The sequence below is a fragment of the Exophiala dermatitidis genome (assembly GCF_000230625.1).
Source record: "Exophiala dermatitidis NIH/UT8656 unplaced genomic scaffold supercont1.2, whole genome shotgun sequence".
NCBI lineage: Eukaryota > Fungi > Ascomycota > Eurotiomycetes > Chaetothyriales > Herpotrichiellaceae > Exophiala > Exophiala dermatitidis.
Window position 1 is genome coordinate 1,392,495 of NW_008751647.1, and position 16,922 is coordinate 1,409,416.

Below are 16,922 nucleotides of genomic sequence, written 5' to 3' on the forward strand. Positions count from 1 at the left end.
AGTAGTAGTACTGGTCGTAGGTACACCATCCAGCCTCAGCTACACCAACTCGTACCAGACGTGCCTAATGCGTGTGCTGCTATTTGGAAATCATCTTAATACTGTAGCTAGGCTCTCATGAGAATGATATCGCGTGTAGGGCTGCGCAAGCGACAGCCGTCAAAGATATTTGATTGAGTAAAGCACCAGCATCGCATCGTCAAAGCCTGGGAATATCCCATCTAAAGTCCCTGAGAGAAAGTGACTGCCTTCTCAGAGCGAGTATCTCTTCGTTTTCTTGTCATAATTCAGAATCCGCCTCTGTCGATGGCCTTGCGCCAGCTTCCATCTGCAGTATAGCACCAGAGCGTCCTTGAGCACAACAAATAGACAACCACCCACAACACTTCTTCCCCATTTGGTCCGCATTATACCCGGGCGGCCATTCATAGTGTTGGCGGCACTTAGCCATGAAGAGGGCAAGAAGTAGCTGAGAAGAGTTCCCATTCCTGCTGCCACGCCGGGGAAAGCCAAAGCGCCTAACACCATCTGTCCGATGCTGGATGTCCCTTCGACCAGTTGATCGCCCCGGTCTCCTAGAATCTGATGGACGTGGCCGTTCTGTGGCCGCGGTTGCTCAATCTGCTGTTCGCCAGGCGCATTGCCGTCGCCTTCCATAGGCTCAGGCTCGGCATTCAGATTGACCTCTAACTCCAGCAAAACCTCTCCCTCCTGAACTTCTTCCGGTATGTCCTGAAAGCCCCCGCCGTTTTCGTCCTGATTTTCTTCTGGCCGGGCATGGCTTGGCTGTATTTCTTCCAGCCATTTCCGGTTGAGATCACAGAAGACCATGTGATAGCACCAATTATAGGCTTTTCTGATGGTAGGCAAGCACGCAAAAACCGTTGAGGGCAAGGGCGGCCAGATCGTCATGTCGATTTCGAACCCATCACTGAGCTGTGTCGCTAGCAAGAATAAAGAGCCAGAAGGTAGCACGAAGTCGGCGTAATTGGTGCGAGCGAAGATCAGGTTGACTGGAATCATCCCATACGCAACATGCCACAAGGGATGTCGGAGAGCCTCCTCAAATATACGTGTGGCGTCTTCTTCCCCGAATACCAGATAAACAGAGTAGAAGCCATGGCACCAAGCCCCGGCCCAGAATGAACCTAACACTGACAGCCCGAGACCAGGAAATACGAGTTTGCCCAACGTGCGGTCCAGCGCGCGATAGGCACTCACAACGTAGCTCTTCGGTCTTGAAATCTTAATCTCGGATTTGCATTGTGGACACAAAATCTTGGTTGAGCCTTTCCGCTTCTGGTTCTTTGGATTTTCGAGATCTGCCACCCAATCCAGGAGACAAGATTCGTGTGCAGTCAGGCTGCATTGGCATGGTGACCGCCACACTGGAGGGTTGTTCGGATCGTCCTCTGATGCATCACTCATGCATATCCAGCATTTTCTTGACCCGAGGGTTGAGGAGCGAGAGAGAGGAGGAGGGCGTGGATTCGAGGAAGGGTGTGCAGGTTCGACCTCCGCAGACACGGGCACCGCGTCGCCAGAACTCATGATGGGGGGCTTTTGACGTGGTCAGAGCCTAGGTGTGCGGTGTAGGGGATGTGGTAGTTCAAACGTTCGCTCAGCCGAGAGGACGATCAGGCCGTGCCTTGGACCTGGGGAAGTGGCCGAAACGGGCGTCTACCTCAAGCGCATTGGCCACTGCATGAGGGAAACCAATGTCGTTGCGAGTCTCCAGATGAATGATGTGCAAAGTCTGCTTATTGATGCCTTGTAGTACTAGGTGTGTTGACCGTCGGGGCTGAGCAAGTAGTGTAGCATTCCGCACTGCAGCCTGAGTAAGTTTAAAGATGCAATCAATGCGGCTGCGGAAGCCAGTCGCTATGACGTTTTCCCGCTTCGTGCGAGGTCAGACAACTCCAGCCTGCTGAATGTTTAATGCCACTACCACCTCTCCTCTGCTCATGTAACGTTGCGTTTTCTCTTCTTCTCTGCTGTTTGCATGACCATTTCTTGCACATTTTAAATAATTGCTTCATGCTCAACGGGAACAGAGCCGCTTGAATTCTGGCTCCATTGTTGATACCTGGAAAAGTGTTGATACTCATCTCTTGAGGCACGTGTGAACATTATATCGACAACAAAATACACTCTCCCACTCTTGTCACTTCATAAAAGTCTACTTTGTTCCTCAAACACTCTCGCGGGCAGGACGTGCCACCTAATCGCCATCAACATGGCAAAACCAATACCAGAGGTGGACTGCCTGGAGCATGTCTATGCTGGGACGGGAGAAGGCAATGCCGTTCCCACCGACCTTCGGAATCGGTTTACCCACTTGATCAAGTCCTTCAGCAGCAAATATGGCCAGAAACCCGACTTCGTAGCACGAAGTCCCGGCAGAGTCAATATCATTGGCGAACACGTTGACTATTCGCTGTACAACGTCTTGCCTGCAGCAGTCACTGTTGATGTCCTGATTGCCGTCCGCGTCATCAAAGATGGCAATCCTGATGAGCCCACTGTCAAGATCGCCAATGTCAATGCTATAAAGTATCCTGAACGAGAGATGCATCTCCCAACTTCAGGCACAGTCGAAGTAGACAGGAAGCACCACTCTTGGGTCAACTATTTCTTGGCTGGATTGAAGGGATCCTTGGAGTACTTGCGCAACAAACATGGCAGTACCTTCGTTCCTAAGGGAATGGAACTCCTGGTTGATGGCAACGTCCCCGCGGGTGGCGGACTGTCAAGCAGCGCTGCCTTCGTCTGTGCTTCTGCGCTCGCTGTTATGGCTGCGAACAACCAGGACATTTCGAAGCAGGACCTACTGGATTTGGCCATCGTATCCGAGCGTGCTGTGGGCGTGTTTTCCGGCGGCATGGACCAGGCTGCATCAATATTCTCCGAGCGAGGCTATCTTCTCTACTGCCACTTCTTTCCCAAATTCTTTGCGGAGCACGTTCCTGTACCTGTGTCTGATCCCGAGATTACCTTTTTGATTGCACAGTCCTTCATTACATCCGACAAGGCTGTAACGGCGCCTATCCACTATAATCTTCGTGTTGTGGAGTGTACTTTAGCCAGCGTGGTATTGGCGAAGCTCCATGACATTGCCCTCAACCCTGATTCCAGCTCGCTTGGATTCTGTTTGCGGAATTTGCAGGAGGAGATCATGAAAAAGCAAGGTCGGCGGGATGAGCCTTTCGATGTCCAGGTGGACGCAATGGTTGACATCATCAAGTCTATGCTTGACAAGGAGAGCTACACTAGGGACGACATCGCCGGAATTCTGGGCATCTCGGTGGATGCGTTGGAGAAAGAGTACATGTCTAAATTCCCTATACAAGCGGACTCCTTCAAACTCAGACAACGTGCGTTGCATGTACTGCAAGAGGCCGGCCGTGTAGTCAGGTTCAAGGACACGTTGACAACATCCGGGAAGTTGGACGGGGACAAATTGCTCTATCTTGGCGATTTGATGAACAAGACACAGGAGTCCTGCCGAAATGTCTACGAATGCTCCTGTCCCGAAATCGACGAAATATGCTCTATCGCAAGGAGGGCAGGAGCATATGGTTCCCGGCTCACTGGTGCTGGCTGGGGCGGCTGCACTGTACACTTGGTGCCACAGGATAAAGTGGTGGCTGTGACTGAAGCGCTGAAGAAGGAGTACTACTACAAGAGATTCCCGGACATCAGTGAGGAAAAGCTCAAAGAAGCCATCGTTACCTCGAAGCCGGGTCAAGGGTCGTCATTGATAGTCGGATCCGCTCTTGATGTATGAGCGCCTCGCTGAGGATGACCTTTCAACCAAGAGATACGGACGACTGGAGAGCACCGCAGCGATGTTGACCACGATTGAGTCGAAGCGAAAACAGTGGACATGGATGTATGGATATGACCGAAACTAGTCATTCCCTTGCCGGTAGCTCATGGTAAGACGAGCATGCCAGATGGCCACATTACCCCTGGCATCGCGCACTTTCCGCGGAATGTGACAACATCGAAGATTTCGACCGCCCACGAAATGGTGCAGAAGAATCTTGGATTGTAATGGGCGAACTGAGGCCACAAAATGGTGCTATCGCAACGAGGTGTAGCCACCTGTGCTAGAAGAAGGCGAGGTATAGTTCGTCACCTGGGAGTTCATTACCGACTTCGAGACAGTTTCCAAGTCAACGGACTGGAGGCCCTACCATTCGACCGGGATCCAAGGTTTAGAGCACTCCTGAACGATGCATATGGCTCTCGTCGATAGTAATTTCAGCACATCCTGGCTCAGAGTGAGCCGCGATCACGTGCGCTGTATGATCCAAAGCGAGCTGCACTTCCTCACACAAATTGTATGAATGTCTGCAGCCTTTCTGGAGCCTGAAGCATGTGGCATGTGCAATTGATTCAAGTTGAGCATGCTGGCATAGCGAGGAACAGCGATGTATAAAGTTCTCCATATCATTTGGGAGGTCGCCTTTTCCGACGGAAGCCAGTGGATCCTTCACTTGACCCGACGGAAGCCAACAACCTATTCAAGTTTAGTACAACCAAAAACTCACAGGGCGTTGAGCCTAAAACTTCCTTGGGGACAAAGCCTCAATTTCAATACACCATGATTGGTCAACACGGGAGTCGGCAACGACCAGGTCGCCGCGGATCCATCGAAATGGTTCTTCCTCACGACGGAGAGCGACCGACCTCGGGGCAAAGATTGTAGATACGATGCGGTCATTGGCCATGATTCGGAAGTCGGTCTAACAAGACACGGGGAAGACCTTTTGGTGAGCCTCCCTAGCCTGTCGATGTCTGCGAAAAATGCAATAGGGACGCTTGATCCGACACACCAGGGGTGCTAATCGCCGTATGACGGTGAGGCCACAAAATGGTTCTGCAAATCAATCCTTCAAGTTGAGTCATTTTCTTCACGGTTACAGTCATTCTTTTCAGACCCTGCCATTCCTTCTGAGGGGCGACTCTCGCATAAAGGTGCTTGCTAGCCAGCTGACGGAGGTTATGCACCAGAAGTCGCTGGAGCGACTAGGTACACGCTTCTGAGTGCTATAGTCTTAATTAGCACCTCTTCAAGAAATGGTCAAGCGTTTGCCACGCATGATCCAATTATCCGACCATGACGGGCGAACTTCATCTTGATAATGTCGAAGAGGACCACGTCGTCGGGCAGATGGTGCCCGTCCAGTCCCGCCAGAGTGATGCGGTGGAACTGGACCTTGATCGAGCCCCTACCCCGGAATTGACAGAATGTGTTCGTGACAAGCCGGATCTCATGCGTATCCGGTCAACGGTGTCGCACCATGATATCCAAGGGGTCCCTACAAACGACAGTTCCTATACGGAAACCAACGCAGCTCAGTATGAGCGGTTCAGCAACCAGCGGAAGCTTGTCATTACCAGTGTATTGTCGCTGTGCGGGTTCCTGGCTCCTATCTCGTCGACCACGATCCTTGCGGCCATCCCCGAAGTAGCAGAGACGTTCCACACGAGTGGCAGCATCATCAACTTGTCCAACGCTCTGTATCTTGTCTTCATGGGTCTGTCACCATGTCTCTGGGGTCCGTTGTCTACCGTCTACGGGCGTCGGTGGATTTGTGTCATCACCGCGGCGCTCTTCTTCGCATTCAGCATAGGCACAGCGCTCGCTCCTAACCTGGCTTCTTACTTCATCTTCCGCATGCTCACCGCATACCAAGGCACCTCGTTTCTCATTGTCGGGACCTCCTGCCTCGGCGACATATACACACCCACGGCCCGCGCCACTGCTCTCGGCTGGTTTCTCTCCGGTACGCTGATCGGGCCAGCCTTTGGCCCGTTTATCGGTGGGATCATTGTCACTTATCGTACGTGGCGCGATATCTTCTGGCTGCAATCCGCACTAGGCGGCTTGGCCACGGTGCTGGTGATTTTGTTCCTCCCTGAAACCATCCCGGAGAAGAAAATCGATGAACTTCGCGAGTATTCTAAAAGAGAACGGACAAGGACCATCATACACTGGACGTCGCCCTTCCGGGTTGCGTTCCTGCTGTTTTCTTACCCCAACCTCATCATCGCTGGCTTGGCGTCCAGCTCGCTCGTTTGGAACATGTATTCTCTCCTGACACCTATCAGATATGTGCTCAACCCGCGGTTCCACCTCACTTCTCCCATCCAGTCGGGCCTCTTCTACATCGCCCCTGGATGCGGGTATCTGTTGGGTACCTTCTTTGGAGGCCGCTGGGCCGACCACATTGTGAAGAAATGGATCCGGAAGAAGAACCGGCGGGTCCCTGAGGACAGGCTGCGATCGTGCTATGCCTTTATTGGCGGTGTCATTCCAGCCTGTATGCTCATTTATGGGTGGTCCGTAGAGAAGGAGGTTGGCGGCATCCCTCTCCCAGTCCTGGCCATGTTTATACAGGGAGTGTCTCAGCTGTTCTGCTTCCCAAGCCTAAACACATACTGTCTTGACGTGATGCAAGCAAAAGGCCGCTCCGCCGAAGTCGTGGCAGGCAACTACATGATAAGGTATGTCTTTGCCGCCGCGGGCAGTGCCGTCTGTCTTCCTGCCATCGAAGCCATTGGCGTCGGCTGGTTCAGCGTCATCTCATCCGGGTTTCTGATCGTCTCTGCTGTGGCTGTGTGGGCCACAACGGTGTGGGGCGAAGGCTGGAGACGCGCTGTTGACCAGAAGAAGAAAGATAAAAGTAATGCGAGGGCGAACGAGCAAGAGAAGGTGAATGGCGGTAAAGAGGGGGTGTGAAAGCAGATAGTGCTTTCTAGGGGCTACGACCTCATGATCTCCCCCATCAGAGCCAAAAACACACCCTCGCCCTCTTTCAAGCTCTGCCCGGATGAAAAGTCACAAGATTTTACTGATTGCATCAGCCGAAGCTGTTGCAATTCTCTGGGCTCCTGAGATGAGAGTCTTGTCTGGCGATTTTAACTTCACAATCTCTATGGGTCTGGCACACTCATCATGGCCCACAAGACATTGAAAGGCTCGTCACTAATCGCCGAAAAAGGGCTCGGGCACAGGCATCACAGCGCCAAACCCCCTTTGGCTGGGCACCAGAGTATACGGATGATTTAATGAAGACAATGCAGAAGGATTTGACGAAGACATGTGGACACAAAAACACCCGAATCGGTTTACTTTGGCAAAGTGTCCATGGCCGATACCTCCAAAGGTGTCACAAACCCACCAACAGTTGGGTACAATGGTAGCGACTCTGATTTGGGTCCGTTGGGAGTGAGCGGTAGATTTCTTTGCCTCCATAGAAACAAGGCTGGACTCTTAGGGGCGCCAAATCGAGTGTATATAAACTCTCGTCGCCTGTATAAAACGGTGTAGGTCATATTAAGCTCAAATATCCACAGGAGCGTTTAAATCGCTTGATCCACGCTGGTCAGTCCTCTGTGAAGATCTTCAGATGATTCGTGGTCGTTAAGACTGTCGAGACAATCACGTACTCTGAGGGCAGACTGACGCAAGACCCGACGCAGGGGACGGCGATTACATAACATGTATGGTAATCGCGGACATTGATAAACAGAATCGCGGGGCATTGGCACTGCAACGCTCCGCTGCGTCCTTCGGCGGTCTCCGCGCCAGGGTCTCTGGGTCTGTCCGATAAATAAAGCCTGTGTCTCCCGGCCTACTACACGCATAGAGGACACACGCACTCTCTGCCGGTCGGTTTTTGGTTAACGAAACTCTGGCAAGGAGATACGTCATCCGAGCACGTCAATCCTGCAGGTCGGATTGACACTGTACCTCAATCTTTACCTGCTCTAGCGCTGTGGAGGTCAAACCTGGTCGCCAGGCCCAAGAGGAGGATCACAGTACGCCCAAGAGGACCGCTCCAGTCAACTCTATCAATTTTCCTGAAACAGAGTCCTCTACGCCCGGCGCTGCCCTACAACCTCCATTGAAGCCAACTCATCCAGCATGGAAGTCCACGTCCAACCACCGATCCTCTCCGAAGCAGGGACAGCAGTCGACAAAATTGTCCCTCCTTCCTCAACGACGACCTCCTCCGGCGTGACAGTAACACCCATCCCAGCATCCCAAATCGACAAAACCTTCTCCTCCTCAACTGTCCTAACAACAACCGTCCTCGGCGCCACAATCATATCCTGCTCCGACGAATACTTCGCATCCGCCTCGAACCTCCTCACACCGACCCCACCCGTCCGCAAACCAGGCTACTTCGTGCACACGGGAGCATGGTACGACGGCTGGGAAACGCGACGCCACAACCCCAAGGAATTCGACTGGGTGGTAATCAAACTGGGCTGCGTGGGGCGGATCGAAGCGGTGGAAATAGATACCGCATACTTTAATGGCAACGAAGCTCCCTTTGCGGGCTTGGACGGATATTATCTCCCCGAAGATGAACAACAAAACAGTGGGATTGATAAGGAATCATTTTCTCTCTGGGAAGAAATCTTGCCCCCCTCCAAATGCGGACCTAGCCAGCGTCAAGCATGGAAAGTGTCAGGACTAGGCATCTCCGGCAAAGAGTTCAACTATCTCCGGCTCAAGCAGTATCCTGACGGCGGAATTGCTCGACTAAGAGTGTACGGTCAGGTTGCGCCGCCGCCTCTCCCACCGTCAGTTTTGTCCGGTGAGACAGAGAAACCCCTAGAAGATCTCGCGTACGCTCTCAACGGCGGGGTGGCGATCGAATGCTCCGATCAACATTTTGGCGGAAAATCCTATCTTTTGTTGCCTGGTCGGGGCAAGGATATGGGTGATGGATGGGAGACGGCTCGAAGTAGAGAGAAATGTCATGTCGATTGGGTTATTGTCAGATTGGGACTCAAGGGTCGGAAAGTTGAAAAGGTCGTTGTCGATACGAAGGATTTCAGGGGGAATTTCCCAAAGGCTGTGAGAATCGAAGGGTGGTCGGTTGAGAAAGCGAAAGCCGCGTTGGGAACGGAACCGGATCCAAAGGTTGATGATGAGGGTTGGGTGCCGTTGGTAAAGGGGGAGCAGCCTTGTCAGGCTGATACAGAACATGTTTTTGAGGGAGGGGATTTGAGTAACGTGGGGGATCCTCCGGAGGGTCGGGTTTGGACGCATGCGAAAATGACTATTATCCCGGATGGCGGTGTTAAGAGGTTGAGGATCTTTGGGAGGAGGGCGTAGGTAGGGTCTACGCAGTGTCATGTCGGCTACGTTGTAGCCATATAGTAGTGACTCGAAAACTACAGATAGCTAGGAAGGCAGACGAGCGAAGAACGGGTTCCGTCTCTTCCCTGCGATTCGTACTGTTCAAGGTGAAAGCTATGTCTTTCAAGAATGCAATTGCTCTAGTCTATTCTTCGTTCTCGTTCTAATATTACATCTCGCTAATTAGAAGTACGGTAGTGCGTGATCAGGCTCAAAGCGCCCGGACGGCTAGCCAGCCAGTCCAACTGCTTGATCAAGCCATTAGACCGCAATTTGGAGCATCATCTTCCACGTCCGCGGTTCGATGCTCTGCCTTGCTGACGTCCCTCGCCGCCACCTCGTCGACGAGGATCGTTGGAGCCAGGTGCGTTGGCCATAGCAACAAGCCCAGGCACGCCCTTGAGCCCCATCTTCCCGATGGTTTTCTTCTCCAAGGCAGGCACCTCAGGACATTCGAGTCCATCGAGGGCAAACCGATTCGCCTCGCGCACCAAGTCAGCTGGGGACCAGCCCAGTACCTTCAAATGGGCCTTGTAATAACCCAGCCAAGCTTGATAGATTTTGTCTTTGTTTTCCAATTCGGCCAAAGCGGGTTCAACGTCTTCGATACTGTACCGGACAGGCTTTGGATAGGGCTGTAGATTGATCTTCTTCAACTGATGCAAGAAGGGTTTCTCCGCTTCACTCAAGACAAAAATACCGCGGCCTTCGGCATCGGCACGCGCAGTGCGTCCAAGTCGGTGGATGTACGACTCCTTGTCAAGCGGTAGCCCTATCTGAAACACATGACTGACGCCCGGGAAGTCCATTCCGCGGGCAATGACATCTGTGGCGACACAAATGGCATTGGTCGCTTGGCGGAAGTCGTCGGTGATTCGAGTTCGCTTACTCTGCGACATACGAGAATGAAGCACCGAGACCTTTGGCAACGTACCCATCGAAGAAAGAATAGAGCCATAAAAGTCAGCATGGGCCGCCGTGGGGGCGAACACGATGGCTTTGAACTGGTTGTTAGCGGCACTAGACAGCTCGTCTTCGATGACCGAGACCATGGCGGGAGCGTGTTCGATCGTGCTAGGAGTGGTGACCAGATACTGGTCCACGCGCTCATGCGTGTTTGCTTCACTTGGATCAATGGTCGAAATAAACTCATGGTCTTTGTTCAGAAACAGATGCGCCACTTTCCTTACCTGATCATCAATAGTGGCGGAAAACAACATTGATTGGCGTGGGAGATCAGGAAGATAGGTCAGGATTTTCTTGATGTCGGGTAAGAAGCCCATGTCGAGCATCCGATCAGCCTCGTCAAGAACAAGCGTCTGGAGGGAGCCAAGTTGGTGTTGTACTTGCTCTTCGCCGAGATGATCAAGAAGTCGGCCGGGCGTGGCAACCAGGATGTCGCAACCGCGATAGATGGCTTGCGCTTCGGCGGTCTTGTTCGTCCCTCCGATGGAACAAGCGATCTTGAGTTGCGGAAATCGCTGCACGAGTTTCTTGGCCTCGGCCGCAATCTGTAGCGCAAGCTCTCGCGTAGGACAGAGGATCAGTGCCGACAGGCGTTGCGTTCTGTTTTTCAAAATGGTATCAACTGCCGGGAGCAGAAACGCCAACGTCTTGCCTGTTCCAGTCTTTGCTTGCGCCAAACAGTCTTTGCCCTGTAAGAGATGTTCTAGTGTCGCTGCCTGCACGGGCATCATGTGGTCGAAGCCGAAGTCGTTGGTGAGCGTATCGATGATGGTGGGATTGAGGAGATTCTTGCCACGAAGATCACCAAATCGCGGTGTATCTTGCGGAACGGCGATGGACGGCGGGGGAGGCTTGGGGACGGCTGACACTGCGGTTTGTTGTTGCTGGTGTCCATTCGGCGAGTAGCCTGGCGCTTGTTGAGGTCTCTGAGAAGTCGGCCGTCCCCTGCGGAACGGTGCTCCTCTGCCACCCCTGCCACGAGCCATGCTGAGAAGCCGAATAAGAACAGAGGATCACGATTGCGAGATACTGGATGTACCCGGACTGTGTCTTTGCAGAGGAAGGGAGGCAAAGATCATGTATATAAAAAATTGGTCGCGGAAATGTACAACCTACTAGTCGAAGAGTTTAAATGAATCCAACTTGAAGGGTGAACTTTTTTTGTTTATCTTGATTGCGGCAATCAACGTCATTTGAATCTTAAGGAGTTTTAGTGAATGCAAGGGACAAACGCAGTACGGTCTGATTGGTGCCACAAAAGTCCTAGTGCGATATTCTAACACTAGTACTGAGGATCCACAGATATCTGATTAGATAAGCAGCCTTTTTCTCCAGCCAGAGGTGAGCCAGAGACGTCTAATCTGTTCAAGCACATACAACCATCTCCCATATCGTAAGTACATCGAGCGAAACAACATACAGTGTACTGTATATCCAGCAAGATTGCTGTACTGTACAGGCTGCCTCATGTTATGGGTTCCAAAGTATCTATCAGCTACTGCACGGACCAGGGCGTGTCCTCGTTCCGGATATATGGCGCCAGACCGTCAATGTCGTTTGTCATCTCAGCCTCGACACGGCCATTCCCAAGGAACTCCCACATGTTTTTGCCAAAGTATCGAAAATCATAGTGCTCCCATCGGACCAGCTGCAGAGTCTTGATGAAATGCAAGGACTGGTGAAACGGTCAGTAAGTCTCCATGAGTACAGATTGCCCTGAGACACGGGCAGAAGTGACATACCGAACCACCCCACAACAGTGGCTTCCCTCCCGGGATGTTGTTCTTGTACCAGCTATGGCACGCATGTAATTAGCGAGAGAATCAAGAAGGGGAAATCAAAGTGGGTTGGGACGGGCCGAGAACAACTCACCTTTTGCAGTCATCATTCCATACCGACCCCTTGTGCCACTCGTCCATATGCTCGTACAGCTGCTTGATCGGCTCCATCTTGACCTCTAGGGCACGAATATTCTCGGTCTGAATCCTGCTTATACACTTGACAATATAGTCTACACAGGCCTCGTGTGAGTTCAATGCGGTGCCAGACGCCCAACTGCCTCGTGCTCCGTTGATGGTGAAGTAATTGGGGAACTTCGGCACCGCCATGGACAAGTAAACGTAGGGCTCCGGCTCGAACTCTTGTCTCATGTCTGCACCATTGACACCGGTAACCGTGAAGTTTGGCTTATGTGAGACATCGAACCCTGTTGCGCAGACGATGATATCCGCTCGATGAAGTTGGCCGGTGCTGTCGACCAGTCCTTCAGGCACGACCTTTGCAATGTTCTTGTGGACGGTGACCACGTTATCCTGGACGAGCGCCTCAAGATATCCCTCTCCCGGAGTCATGCGTCGGCAACCCGGAGCCCATGTAGGGATAAGGTTCTTCTTGAGCTCTTCGTGACCGGGTCCGATCCTGCGGTACATTTCGTCTCGCATCAGGCGCTGGGCATCCTTGGACATCTGCGAACCAGCAATGAAGATGTCGAATGTGCCTGTGAACTGAGACTCGAGCTTCTTACGATACGCAAGCAGTTCATCAGGGTGTTCGCGAAACCGGCGCTTGTCTTCCTCTGTGTAGAAGTATTGGTTCGTTTGGCTTTGTCCAGGGTCGCTGGAGTGCGCCTTGGTCTCTTTCAACACATCCCCTGCAATGGGCGGCGAGATCCAGGTCACGGAACGCATGAAACAAATGACTTTTTCGGCTGTCTTTTGCACTTGCGGCACAATCTGAATGGCTGATGACCCGGTTCCAATCACGGCCACGGTTTTGCCGCTCCAGTCGACCGAGGTGTCCCAGTCGGCACTGTGGACCAGCTTGCCTTTGAAATCATGCAGACCAGGGATATCTGGCCACTTCCACCGGCTGAGGGTACCAGTGCCGTTGATCAGAATGTGACACCAGTCCTGTATGATTGTGCCATCCTCAAGTTGGACCTGTAGCTCGTATACTCCTTTGTCCTCCACCCATGTCGAGGAGAGCACTCGTGTCTTGGTCCGGATGTACGGGTATAGGTCATACCTTTCCGCGAATCTTTCAAAGTACTGTCTGATCTCTGGAGCGCTGGCGTAGAATGCCGACCAGTCGGGATTCGGTTCAAATGAATATGTGTACACATGCGCAGGGCTTGTGTCTTGTCAGTGACAGCTGCTACAGTAGACTGAGGGCAGGCGGAAGAGGAAGACTCACACGTCGCAAGCGCACCCTGGGTATCGGTTCTCATACCTAGTGAGGAGTATAAGTTGGTGCTGTTATTGATTCAAACTGGCCATCACAACTCACCATGTCCCTCCGATTCCTGCATTCCTGGATCAGGCGTTAACAAATGCTAAAGTATCGTAATGGTTCATACTCTTACTTTTCATAAATCACCAGGTCAAACAACTTCAGGTTCCGCTTCAGCTTGTATGCGACCAATAAGCCAGCCGCACCGGCACCAATGCAGACGATCCGGATCGGTCGTGGCTGAGAATGCCATTGGTTCTTGATATGATAGCCGGATTCGCTCGTCATATCGATTGATCCCATCTCGACTGAATCGGCCAGTGTCGGGAGATTTACAACGTCCTGCGAGTGGAATTGTGTACGAGACGCAAAAGTTACTAGCCACCCGTGTGCGTCCGCAGGTACTTATAGCACATTGGAACAATGTTGCAACCACCTAGAGAAGTATTGTCTCTCCACCTTCTAGACCTGTAGCTGGAGGACCATGGGTCGTTATGCTCTTGTGGATACGGATCGGAGATAGGTCAGGGTTTGAAATCATTCTGACTTCCTTTCCCATATCAACTGATCCCCAGGTCTCCTCGCTTGTTTAGCTCCATGGCTCGGAGGGTGAGTAACTCATTCTCCAGTGCTCAGACGTTTTTCGAGTGTATCCCGGATGCCGAGGTGCCAGGAGAATAATGAATGGCCGCCGCCATTCTGTACGGAGCCCGCTTTCACTTTGCCGGGCGAAGCCATCCGCTTCTGCCGATATCGATATCCGCATAGGTCTTGGTGAGCAGGAACCGGGATGGTCTTGACGTGCAATGCCAGGAGATAAGGTACATGTCCTAACTAAACGCGTGGTAAACGTCTTGCTTGATATTTGAAATCATGCACGTTGTAAAAAGGATGCTCCGCTAGTTCCAAACGGGGTCTGACTTACCTAAAAAGGGCAAGGACCCACCACGTTTGAGATGGGATCTGGAACGCGGGTGGGTCGGCTTCGTCCCCCGCAAAAGTCGTCCTTACTGATAGCCAAAGTCCGTCAAGATAGTAACCCCTCCGTTATTTGATAACGTCCCGAGCTGTATAGTGACCTGCTTCAGTCCGGCACAGGGTGTCGGGATTGTCGACCAACTAATCAGGAAGCAGTTGATGCATGCTTACAGACTCTTTTTCAAGAGGCTACTAGTGTACAGGCAGGAGTCTGTAGACTGTGCATATTGAATATTGGATGTTCGCATTCAGGAGACCGCCGTATACTTGAAAATAATGCAAAGGTCTTTTGTTCCGGCAGCTGGTGGTGGCCCCATGGCCCCCTTTCGGAGTATTCAGGAGACCGCCGTCCGTATCTACCTGGGTACCTAGGCATTGGAAGCTCAAGGGCCGTGACTCCCAAAGTACAATTGATATAGTACCCTCCCTAAAGACAACGTGTGCCGAACTTCTATTTCGAGAGGGCAGACAAACCGTGACTTGATTCAACCACTATTTTGTCAAATCATGCGACGGCGATCTCAGTATCTGTAGCCCTATTTCCTCTTTCCTTAAGAAGTAAACCCGACCCCTGCACTGCTCCCCTATCGGGAAAGTTGAGTCCCCGATCACCGTGTAGTACCGTTATCCTTTCCCCTTCCCTGGTTTCCAGTTCCATATGAATCAGAGCAGATAGACAAAGTCCAGAGCCCGGTCACCAAGCTTGCCATTGGTAGTCGCACCGTCAGCTTTCATCTTGTCCTTTTTGTTCCCGCGCAGGCGGAGCATCAGATACATCAAGGCGACACCAACCCAAGCAACGCCCTCCATGCCCAGAGATATGGCATTGCCGGTCACGTAGCGTGGAGCATCAGTGGTCTGGTAGATTTGGGCAGAGAGCACGCCGGCACAATTTCCCAACATCCCCATAATGCCAACACCAACGCTTCGCTTGTAGTCAGGGGAGATGTTGATGGAGATCCAGACCAGCAATAGAGTGCTCAAACAGAACATTCCTGGAAACCACCGTATAAGTCAGCCGTCGAGTCCCTAAATAGTCATACATAATCGAGATAATTTTCTTACCTCCGCCGCAAAGGAACATAGCAGCATATCCAACTCCCTTCTTCGCGCTCCCAATGACCATTGCATATCCGATGATGGTTGGTATGGGCAGAATCATCAACGGTACGGCGCGGGACTTTAGTTTATCCGCACCAAAAGCACAGACGAAACAACACAAGGCCACGAACAAGTAAACCGGAATCGTGAGGTAATTGGCCTGCAAGGAAGTGTATCCCATGCCCCGGATGATGGTGGGCAAAAAGACACCAAATCCGAGAGTAGCGGTGGAATTGGCAAACAGCGTGATTCCCCCAAGCCAGACGTAGGGCTCGAACACGGCAGCTCTGATATGTGACCAGGCGAGTTTTTGTTCTGTGCCTTGGAACCGAACATTGTTGGCTGCACGCACCAGCATTGCCTCCTTTTCTTCATGGGTTAGAAACCAAGCTTTGGCCGCGCTGGTGGGCATGGATAGCCAGCTGAGTCCACAGAGGACCACAGAGATGATTCCCTCGACGATGAACAGCCATCGCCACGGATCGAGGCCGTGTTTTCTTCCCATGCTTTGAATGGCGTACGCGATCAGACCGCCAAATGCGCCCGAAAGGCCCGAAGCAACGTAAATCACCGATACTCTTTTCGCCTGGCTGTTGCGGTCCCAGATGGTCGAGATGGTCATGATCAGGCAAGGGTTGAGGGCGCCTTCAAAGACACCCAGGAGGATACGGCAGGCCAGCATTTGCGAGTAGTTGTTGACGAAGCCGGATCCCAGAGTAACCACGCTCCATCCCACCATGGAGATGGACAGAATGCGGTTGACTCCGTATCGCTTGAGGGCGACAACCCATGGGACCTCGCAGACAATGTAAGTTGGGTAGAAGAGGGTGACGATGTCGTTGAATTGGCTGCCGTGCAGTTTCAGGCCCTCTGTAAGCACAAGTCAGAAAAAGGGTGGAACAAGTCATCAAAGCTGGCATAAGATCCAGCAAGACCGGACGTACTTTCTAGGCCAAAGACCTTTGCATTACTATCATATTGTTAGCAACCATTGTCAGAGTATTCTCTTGGTTTTGAATAGGCTCACCCAATGTTCGATCGATCCAGCTGAGCGATGATGACCAAGATGATGATCTGGGGGATCATGATATAGTCGAACTTGCGAAGAGCTCTCTTTTCCACCGCGGGGTCCACGAATGCTTCATCGAGGACAACCCCTTCGGCACGACTCACGACCCTGTCGCAGCCGCCCGTTTCGACAATAGAAGGATCTTTCTCCATTATAGATGAGAGAATATTGTTGTATTCTTCTTTTCACAGCAAAGAGTAGTAACGATGGGACGATGGTCTGTACAGAATTTGATACCGACCAGATGAGCAGGGACACCACCCTTTAAAACCTTCTTGATTTCATCCTGTTGAGCTCCTCGCCACCTCTATGTCTTGATAACCCGTCCTCGTCTACCCCGGCCTGTCAGGCCAGCCTCCCTGGCCTATCTCTGGACTTACCGTAATCTGGAGAAATGTCTTGTCACTAGTCCGT

The 16,922-nt window shown here is 52.1% G+C and overlaps 7 protein-coding genes across 7 annotated transcripts; 3 read left to right on the forward strand and 4 right to left on the reverse strand.

Moving 5' to 3' along the window:
• Nucleotides 1-127: 127 nt before the first annotated feature.
• HMPREF1120_02006 (uncharacterized protein) lies at nt 128-4,411 on the reverse strand. Its single transcript, XM_009156037.1, has one exon. It carries the CDS (start codon nt 1,549-1,551, stop codon nt 253-255), a length of 1,299 nt encoding a protein of 432 aa, XP_009154285.1. The 5' UTR covers nt 1,552-4,411; the 3' UTR covers nt 128-252.
• HMPREF1120_02007 (galactokinase) lies at nt 2,237-3,787 on the forward strand (the record flags this gene model as incomplete). Its single annotated transcript, XM_009156038.1, has 1 exon — nt 2,237-3,787. One exon carries the CDS (start codon nt 2,237-2,239, stop codon nt 3,785-3,787), a length of 1,551 nt encoding a protein of 516 aa, XP_009154286.1.
• A 714-nt stretch (nt 4,412-5,125) lies between the features above and the next one.
• HMPREF1120_02008 (MFS transporter, DHA1 family, multidrug resistance protein) lies at nt 5,126-6,751 on the forward strand (the record flags this gene model as incomplete). Its single annotated transcript, XM_009156039.1, has 1 exon — nt 5,126-6,751. The coding sequence occupies one exon, from the start codon at nt 5,126-5,128 to the stop codon at nt 6,749-6,751; it is 1,626 nt and encodes a 541-aa protein (XP_009154287.1).
• Nucleotides 6,752-7,939: 1,188 nt separating this feature from the next.
• On the forward strand, nt 7,940-9,142 carry HMPREF1120_02009 (allantoicase; the record flags this gene model as incomplete). Its single annotated transcript, XM_009156040.1, has 1 exon — nt 7,940-9,142. The coding sequence occupies one exon, from the start codon at nt 7,940-7,942 to the stop codon at nt 9,140-9,142; it is 1,203 nt and encodes a 400-aa protein (XP_009154288.1).
• A 40-nt stretch (nt 9,143-9,182) lies between these two features.
• HMPREF1120_02010 (DEAD box RNA helicase HelA) lies at nt 9,183-11,262 on the reverse strand. Its single transcript, XM_009156041.1, has one exon. It carries the CDS (start codon nt 11,116-11,118, stop codon nt 9,448-9,450), a length of 1,671 nt encoding a protein of 556 aa, XP_009154289.1. The 5' UTR covers nt 11,119-11,262; the 3' UTR covers nt 9,183-9,447.
• Nucleotides 11,263-11,534: 272 nt separating this feature from the next.
• On the reverse strand, nt 11,535-14,212 carry HMPREF1120_02011 (cyclohexanone monooxygenase). Its single transcript, XM_009156042.1, has 6 exons — nt 13,494-14,212; nt 13,418-13,441; nt 13,325-13,360; nt 12,005-13,261; nt 11,875-11,926; nt 11,535-11,807 (listed from the first exon to the last, which is right to left on the reverse strand). Exons 1-6 carry the CDS (start codon nt 13,661-13,663, stop codon nt 11,628-11,630), a joined length of 1,719 nt encoding a protein of 572 aa, XP_009154290.1. The 5' UTR covers nt 13,664-14,212; the 3' UTR covers nt 11,535-11,627.
• A 540-nt stretch (nt 14,213-14,752) lies between these two features.
• Nucleotides 14,753-16,660, reverse strand: HMPREF1120_02012 (retrograde regulation protein 2; the record flags this gene model as incomplete). The annotated part of the gene is made up of 4 exons (XM_009156043.1): nt 14,753-15,333; nt 15,404-16,309; nt 16,384-16,409; nt 16,467-16,660. 4 exons carry the CDS (start codon nt 16,658-16,660, stop codon nt 15,002-15,004), a joined length of 1,458 nt encoding a protein of 485 aa, XP_009154291.1. The 3' UTR covers nt 14,753-15,001.
• Nucleotides 16,661-16,922: the final 262 nt, after the last annotated feature.

Coding starts and splice junctions, on each gene's coding strand:
- HMPREF1120_02006 (XM_009156037.1), bottom strand. CDS start 1,551: ATGAGTTCTGGCGACGCGGTGCCCGTGTCTGCGGAGGTCGAACCTGCA.
- HMPREF1120_02010 (XM_009156041.1), bottom strand. CDS start 11,118: ATGGCTCGTGGCAGGGGTGGCAGAGGAGCACCGTTCCGCAGGGGACGG.
- HMPREF1120_02011 (XM_009156042.1), bottom strand. CDS start 13,663: ATGGGATCAATCGATATGACGAGCGAATCCGGCTATCATATCAAGAAC. Junction 13,361..13,417: donor GCAGGAATCGGAGGGACATG/GTGAGTTGTGAT, acceptor ACTCCTCACTAG/GTATGAGAACCGATACCCAG. Junction 11,927..12,004: donor TGGAATGATGACTGCAAAAG/GTGAGTTGTTCT, acceptor TGCGTGCCATAG/CTGGTACAAGAACAACATCC.